The 9011-nt window shown below is 40.8% G+C and overlaps 1 protein-coding gene across 1 annotated transcript; it reads right to left on the reverse strand.

The window, feature by feature from the left end:
• Positions 1-7614: 7614 nt before the first annotated feature.
• LOC138382915 (olfactory receptor 2A12-like) lies at positions 7615-8562 on the reverse strand. The gene has a single exon (XM_069467526.1). The coding sequence runs from the start codon at positions 8560-8562 to the stop codon at positions 7615-7617; it is 948 nt and encodes a 315-aa protein (XP_069323627.1).
• Positions 8563-9011: the final 449 nt, after the last annotated feature.

Consider the following 9011-nt stretch of genomic DNA (forward strand, 5'->3'; position numbering starts at 1 on the left):
ATAGTCATATAAAAGGGATAAGGAGAAAAATATAACCTATAGAGGTATTATATCATTGGGCAGAAATGATATGTACCAAATGTGATTTTCTCAACATAAAGTGGGAAAATGAGAAAAATATAATCTGTATGTGCAAGAACAAAAGCATAAAAAATGAAAAAGAATTTTGAAAATATAAATCTACAGTAACAAAAATTATACTAAAGATAACGAAAATATTAAATTTTACTGTTAGAATTCTGAGTTTGGAATATAAAACTCTATACAATTTGCCATAAACACACACAAAATAAAATGGCTCAACACATCAAAATACAAGCACTGATTTAAATATACCAGGAAACACATGCAAAAGATCGAAAAAGTAGTAGTAATGGCAGAAAAAATATTATTTGATGCAACTAATACAAAATAACAGAAAAAGAAGGGGTCCACATAGGGACATATTAAAATTTTCATTGAGGATCAAAATATCATGAAAGTATGGATATGAGAGATACCATCAAATTTATGACAGACAACTTTTAGAAATGAAAACAGAAGTGGAAATCATATGGTAGTAAGAAAATTTGACATGAGATATTTTGTATTTCCATTTCAGAGTGATTTGCCAGGTAAAGGCATTCTCCTGTGTGGTCCCACCCTGATGGGGTTGCCTCTGAGATTGCAGTCCAGTGAGGTTGGTGCCGGACCAAGTGGCTGCTGTTGAGTGTGCAGTGGTGTCCATGATTGGTGACACTGTTACCAGGGGCTTGAGTGTGTGTGGATCCTGCCTGGTCTCTGTGTGGACTGGACTGCCTCCAGCCCTTGGTCAGTAGGGCTGACTGTGACAAGGGTCATGGTTCACCAGCGGAGTGCCTATTGCCAGGTGCATGGACAGGTGCGGTTCCCTCCAGACACATGGAAGGGCTCCTACTGTGTCACTGGATAAGCCCTTTGCAGGCAGGACTGGACTTGGATCACAACTGAGAGAGGCTGGAAAGAAGACACAGGACTACTGCGGTGTCCACAGCTGAGACTCGGGTCTGCAGGACTGCCTCTGGCAGCACAAGTGGGCCTGTCTCCTGGCCGGTCTCTGAGCAGTACTGCCCCTCAAACACCGCTGGAGGGAATGGAACCAGATACCAGGGATATTTCAAGATCTGTGGTGAGATCCATGTTGCCAAGCCTATCTCTGGAGACACAAACGGGTCTCTGTCCCAGAAGGTCCCTGGACAGCCAGGACTGCTCTCAAACCACATCTTAGGGGAGCTTTAGCCAAGTTACAAGGCTATTTCAAAATCTACCTGTGATCAATGTCAACGGGCTCTCAAGCTGGAGCACAGATAGGTGTGTCTTTTTCTTGGTTACTGCTAGGGTAGGATTTCCCTCAGACCACAGCTGAGAGGGATTGGAGCCATATTATAGGGCTGTTTCAAGGTCCGCAGCAGGGAGTGAGTTCACCCAAGTCATGCGTGAATGTGTCTTCTCCCAAATCCCCTGGCAGATAATTCTGGTAGCAGGACCAAGACCAAGTGGGGCTGTAACAGAGTCACAGAGGGGACAAGGATGGTTTCTAAAGTGGAGCTGGAACCACCTGGGTGTGGGTATGTTTTCTGAAAACAGCTTTCCTAGTTCTTGGGTTCCTTCAGGGTTTTGCAACCTCCTACTTAGATCCTAACGTTCCTACAATGGCACTTTGATCCACGATAGCTGTCCAGTGATTGTTGCTGGGGGTGGAGGTTACAGTCTGGAGATTTCCAGATAGTCTGCTGTCTTTGCTGTCATCCATCACCCGACTTTATTCTTTTCAAACTGACCGTGAGGTCCTAGAAGATGAGGTTTCCTTAGGAACTTTTTAGTCCAGACCTGTTGTGATGATGGCCACATCAGCAGAGGAAGATTCAACAGCTCATGGTACTCAGCAGTGAAAGACTTTCAGATACTGACAAATCTTTAAGAGATGCCTCTCAACCTGGGGACCCACCGGGGACAGAAAGAACCTGACTAGGTGGGAAAGAGCCAAAAACTTGCCACACAAGTGCTTGCTGTACTCCTTGATGGATCTGTGCCTCTGAGACTCCAGTTACTGCAGAAACTGTGCTTTTCCAGAAGTTTTAAGATCATATAGATGTTCGATTTCAAATAACATGACTAACACTTTTTGTGTGCACCTTTGGCTAATAAAATTTATTTATAAGGAAGGAAGTTGTCATATGACATTAGGAACATATAAACTTCACTGGTTTTTATTTATTTATTTACTTTCTGTGGGTGACTCTGGTTTAAGTTCAAAAATGATTTCATTCTGTGTGTCTGTACAATAAATATGGAGGATTTCTTCACCAAACAACATCTCCATCCTCAACTTGAGGCCATGGTGAGGTGCAAAAGGCACAACTGAGCAGGCTACACTCTGCCCAAGGAGCCCTAGGTAGGCATGTGATTTGACTGAAATCCATCAGACACACCAAACGAGTGGGGTGGGGCAGGGGAGTGGGCACCATTCTGTTTCATGTTCTTCCATAGAGAAAATGGTTTCTTAGTTGCTGCTGTAAGTTTCCTTTTATATTCTCTATAGCCCTGTATACAGGTAGGTATAGATCTAATACAATTTTATTTCTAATTTCTTTCAACTTTCATTCTCAACTGTGGCCAACCATATATTCTTGTTCTGGCTGGTGTTATATTCTATAACCTAAAAATAATGTTGTCCTTCAATACTGTTACATTTGTGCATATAATTCCTTCTCTCACTAATGTCCCTTTGTCCCTCTCTACGTATAGATAAAATGAAATTTAATTTTCAGGGTCTAATATTGATTTCCACCGGTTTTGTTTCCCCTCTGACTGAAAGCCTAGATTCTTTCACCTCCTCTCTATTCCTCTAGTAGTACATATGCATACCTTTTTTAACATCTCCACATTTATTTTATATTCCACTTGGTTTTATGCCTCTAGGTGTTTATCAGTGAAGTTATTAAGAGTAAATACTTTATTCATTTTATGTATTTTAGCACCTAGCATATTGGCATATTGAAAATATTTGATGAGTGTTTGAAAGAATGAATGAATGAATATTGAAACAAATAATGGGGAATTTAGTATTGATACATTGTTGAGAGTAGCAAAACCTCTAAGTATCAGACTTTCTAATGAAGAGTGTTATGAAGGAAACTTTAACACTCTGGATTGGAGACGAGTGAAGACTTCACCCATAAAGACTTCAGAATTTGGTGCTGGAAAAGTATTGGAGGGTATATGGAAAAGTGATTCAATGATAGCTTGTCCTCAAACCAGCCTGTTTATAACAGACATTAGGAACTTATAATCAGCTCCCAATGAGCAATATGTGAGAAGGAAACACATATTGTGAATGAATAGCAGAGAAATTACAACAGGAAAAAGTGCTATGAGATTTTTTTTAAATTTCTCCTGAAAGAAAGGAAGCTACGTAAACAAAACAAAACAAAAAGAGAAGATAAAACAGCAGAAGGCAGCAGTGGCTTTCTCTATCCCGATCCATTCACCTCATGAAAATGAAAATCCTTCTGATTTTCAGAAGCCATATGTAGAAATTATGGATAATGAAGATTTTCTCAGATTACATCTCCCCTGGAAGACACTTGTCTTCTTGACTCCTTTACATGTTTTCCTCTTCTCCAAAGTGTAACTTAACAGGCATCTTGAAAGGGAGTTCCCTGGCTGCCTTACTGCACACCGACACACTGCACCTCTGTGGCTCCCAGATCAGAACCCCAGGATGCAACCACCACGTTGGGCTGCCTCGTGGGTTTGCTTCCACGTGTGCTACCTTAACTACCCTGGCAAAGTGTACTATATCTGACAGAAGGGGCCAAACTTAAAATTCCGTGGTGCTGTGTGCAGTGCTCAACCCAGTGATGAATAGTTACTGTGATGATTCCTGGCATCCATTTGTACACAATCCCCACACTGACCTAACCCTATTTGAATGTAATGAATCTCTTCAAACTGTTATTTGAAAAAACAACAAAGACGCGTGAAATACAACCTCGAGGAAAGATTTACCCACAAATTGAAAATGAAAACCCTTTTATTTTTATGCTTACAATCAGTATTTCTATATGTATGCATGCTAATTTTAGCATTAGTCATTATATACAGTTTTATTCTCTGCTTTTTCTTGTCATCTTAAATTGTAAACATATTGCATGTACCCAGTCACATTTTAAAACTTATTCATTCATCAGCCGCTTGTGATGATGGGGTAGAGATGAATCTTCGTGTTGAGATTGCTCAGTATACTCACTGTGCAAGGACTGAAATGTAAGCCATAAAAGAACTCCAGAACACCAGACACAGGAGGGAAAACTAATAATTGTCGGGGAGAACAGTGTTTGGGTGTAAGACATCATGGCAATTTAGGACATGAGAAAAATGATAGTGCTTTAATTTGTGAAGAAAGTGGGAAAGAAGAAATCCCAGAGAAGGAAAACAGCATAGGAATAGGGCAGAGGTGGGGCGGGCGTGTGAGGGACGGCAAACAGTGTGAGTGCACACGTATGTACACGCATGTGAACCTGCGTGTGTGTGGTGTTGGGGGGATTAAACAGTTCTGGTATTGGCTTTGTTGAAAGTTCCTCCTGGTATTCTTTTAAACCCTTAGGCGTAGTTTTTGATCATTAGTATATTGAGCCTCTCAAGAACCAACTTCTGCACCCTACTCAGACCTCACCCATTATCAGTATGTGCTCCCAGAGGAGAACTTGCTTGTTAAAAGTAGAGTTCTAGTAATGAATTCCCAGGAGCGTTCTCCAAAGGGAAAGAGAAGGGACATAGAACAGCTTATTTTATTTCAAGGTCTTCAGCTGGTTAGCTGGCTGCCTCTGTCCCATGGAGAAAGAACTAATGTCAACAGCTAGGAACTACCAGATAAGCAGTGCATTGCAAACCACAACATACTCACCACCAGCACAGAAAGAGAGGGACATTTCAATAGTCTTTGAGTAAGAAAAATTCATGATACTGAGTTGATGAAAAAACAATTATATATAGCACTTTGGTTTAAAAAACAGAACAATGCTTTGAGGCCGGGCGCGGTGGCTCACGCCTGTAATCCTAGCACTCTGGGAGGCCGAGGCGGGTGGATTGCTCAAGGTCAGGAGTTCGAGACCAGCCTGAGCGAGACCCCGTCTCTACTAAAAATAGAAAGACATTATATGGACAACTAAAAATCTATATAGAAAAAATTAGCCGGGCATAGTGGCACATGCCTGTAGTCCCAGCTATTCGGGAGGCTGAGGCAAGAGGATCGCTTAAGCCGAGGAGTCTGAGGTTGCTGTGAGCTAAGCTGACGCCACGGCACTCACTCTAGCCTGGGCAACAAAGTGAGACTCTGTCTCAACAAAAAAAAAAAAAAAAAAAAGAACAATGCTTTGAAAATTCAGTCTTGGGGACTAAACTTTGATTTTCTAAAGATATATTACAAAGTTTTGTAACCCTATTACTAACTGTATATTAAATGTTTTCTTTTTTAAAAAATTACATATGCAGAAAATGAGGCTTAAGTGAATTTCATACATAGTGTCTGGTGCTGTAACCCTTACCTGTGTTGTTTATGAAAAATCACCACACTCTCCATATTAATAGAAAATGAAGACTTGCTTGAGGTCAGTAATTCAAGACCATCCTGGGCAACATAGTGAGACCCTATCTTTATGAAAAATAAAATTAAAAAAAATTAGCTGGGCATGATGGCATGCACCTATAGTCTTAGCTACTCAAGAGGCTGAGGCACGAGGATCACTTGAGCCTAGGAGTTCGAGGTTGCAGTGAGCTGTGATGATTCCACTGCACTCCAGCCTGGGCAACAGAGCGAGATTACATCTCTAAAAAGCATATAAACGAAACAAAGCACATACAATTTAATTTTGGGTAAAAGAAAAGATAAACATATATGAAATGATGAAATGTCATTCAAAAACAAGACAAGAAAAATCCACTATATATGATTAAATTAGGCAAAAAATAATCCAACTCAATTAAAAAACAAGGGGTGCACAAGGAACTTGGCATTAGGGGAAAACAGAAGAAAAATGCTAAGAACTTGTTCCACTTATTAAGAGCAAAAGGAGAAATACAAACAAGCCTTGAGGACAGCGTGGAGTACAGAAGACACCTTGAGCTATTTTCACTGAATTCTTGGTGCTTTTTTTTTTTTCCTACTCTGCACCTCCATTTGTTTTTGCTTGTTTTGTTTTGTTTTGTTTTTGAGACAGGATCTTGCTCTGTTGCCCGGGCTAGGGTGCAGTGGAATCATCATAGCTCACTGCAACTTCAAACTTCTAAGGTTCAAGCGATCCTCCTGCCACAGCTGCCCGAGTAGCTGGAACTACAGGCATGTGCCACCACGTCCAGCTAATTTTTCTAATTTTCTATTTCTCTTTTTTTTTTTACAGATGGGATCTCACTATGTTGCCCAGGCTGGTCTTGAACTCCTGGCCTCAAGTGATCCTCCTGTCTCGGCCTCACAAAATGCTGGGATTATAGGTGTGGGCCACAGTGCTTGGCCTGCACCTACATTTGAATTTTATCTTTTGACATGTACACTTGGTGGATTTTCCTCATTTTTTATGACTGTACTTAAATAATCTTTAGAAAGAAGGCTTTCTTGAAGCCTTAAAAGCCCAGCCCTACATGTTGCTGGGCTTTTATTTCCTGGCACTGCAGATAGAAGTCAGGGTGCACAAGGTTAAATTATGAGGTTTCTGGGGAGAATCAATGTTCCATGCATGGTCCAAACAAGTACAAAGCTAACAAAATAAAATGGGCAAAGAAACAAGCTAAAGTTTAACTTCCTGCAACAAAGAAAGGAGAATTCACAGCACAACGTAAAAGAGTTAGTTTTCAGGGAGATATGTCATGAAGCAGGTGACAATTGAGTTGATGCTTGAAATACAAATATCAATCACATGCCTGAGGAAGGCAGTAACTGGTCAAATGCACAGACTTGAGGGAATGTGACATTTTGAAAACACTGCATTTGACAGGAGTATCAGGACTTATCAGCTTAGAGATGGAGAGTTGAATCATGCTTTATAATATCTGTAAAACATCCAAAAATTGAGAGTCATAAAGCCTTTTTCTCTTTAGTTATTTGTTGGATTTGATTATATTTCCTAAGCTATAGAAAGAATCTCCGCCAGTAGTGAAACAGGTGTTTCAAATGGACATATACTGAGTACAGGGTAACAAGAGGGCGCTATGACATCCGATCAGTAAACAAAACATCAGAGATGTAATACTGCAGGGAAGACGAGTAATAAATCATGGAGGCTGTGTCAAATTATGAAGTCAGAAAACCTGCCTTGAAATTCCAATTCCAGTTTCCTCATTAAATGAAACTTGCTTACTGTTAGGATTAATTTTCTGATGTGTAGAAATAGTCAATACCTGGGGTGTAATCCGATAACAGTCATGGAAAGGAGGGTCACAGTAAACTGCAGTCAGAGAGAATGACCTAATATATTTGTAATAGTTTTGACAAGGAGTTACATGTAAATGTGGCTAATTAAATAAAATGTATGACATAAACATGTCACTAGCCTTAAGGAGTGTATTAGGAGAAGCAAATTCTAACTACTCAAGATAGTATTAATATCTTCTGCCTTGGGACGCTGGAGATCTCTCTAGGACTCTCCTTAAGGCTCTTTTCACTTCCTCATTCCTCAGGCTATAAATTAGAGGATTTAGAGCAGGATTGATGACTGCATAGAACAAGGAAATCAGTTTATCGCCCTCAGCGGAATATAGAGATTTGGGCCTCATGTACATGAACATCCCTGTCCCATAATAAATGGTCACCACAGTCAGGTGAGAGCTGCAGGTAGAGAAAGCTTTTCTCCTACCCTCAGCTGAGTTCATCCTCATCACAGCAACCAGTATGTGCAGGTAGGAGAGGACAATGAGGAGGAAGGGGAGGAGGAGGGTACCAGATGCTCCTACCACCATCATGGTCTCCTGCAGGGATGTGTCACCACAGACCATATGAAGAAGAACAGGGACTTCACAAAAAATATGATCAATAACGTAAGGGCCACAGAAGGGAGGTATGGTGATGTAGAGAGGCACCACGGAGGCAAAGAAGCTGACGCCCCAGGCTCCCACAGCCAGCTGCACACACACAGACCAGTTCATGATGAGCAGGTACCGCAGAGGGTGACAAATGGCCACATAGCGGTCCAGGGCCATGACTGCCAGAATGAGGCACTCTGCTGCTCCCATGAACAGGGAGATGTAGGTCTGGGCCAGGCAGAGTTTGTAAGAAATGACTTTCTTGGAGGCAAGGAGGTTTAAGAGCATCTTGGGGACCACAGCTGTGGTGTACAATATGTTGAGAAAGGCCAAGTGACAGAGGAAAAAATACATGGGCGTCTGGAGATAGGAATCAATTACCACCAAAATGATAACTGCCGTGTTGCCAAAGAGATTGACCAGGTAAACCAGAGAGAAGAGAAGGAAGAGGGGGGTCTCAGCTTGGGGGTGATTGGAAAACCCAAGAAGGACGAGCTCGGTGATGGTGCTAGAATTTTCCTGAGCCATCTTGGTGGTCAGCATTAAACTGTCAAAGACAAGAAGAAATGTATTTTGAGGGCCCGGAATGATGAAGTCACAAAGACACTCTAATTCTTCAACATCATCAAATGCTGCTCAGGAGAATGCATTCAGTAACTCATTGCACTGAACTATCTCTTTTTGAAAATTTCTTTTACATTCATGCTGAAGTTTGAAAAAGGTTTTCACATATTATAATAAAAAAGTTCCTATTCAAGTTCTGAAAGTGAGCATAAGTACAAAAACACAAACATGCATACACAGAGATTCACACATATACAAATAAAGGATAAATTATTTTACATTGCTCATATACGGCGTTTGCTAATGAGAACAAGTTTTTAAAAGGACATTGGTTTTTGTTTAAACAACATCTTTGCCTATGTGCAGTATGCAGCACATGATAGAATCCTTCAAAATTTTCTAAGATTATTGTG

Source organism: Eulemur rufifrons, chromosome 4, assembly GCF_041146395.1.
Source record: "Eulemur rufifrons isolate Redbay chromosome 4, OSU_ERuf_1, whole genome shotgun sequence".
Lineage (NCBI taxonomy): Eukaryota > Metazoa > Chordata > Mammalia > Primates > Lemuridae > Eulemur > Eulemur rufifrons.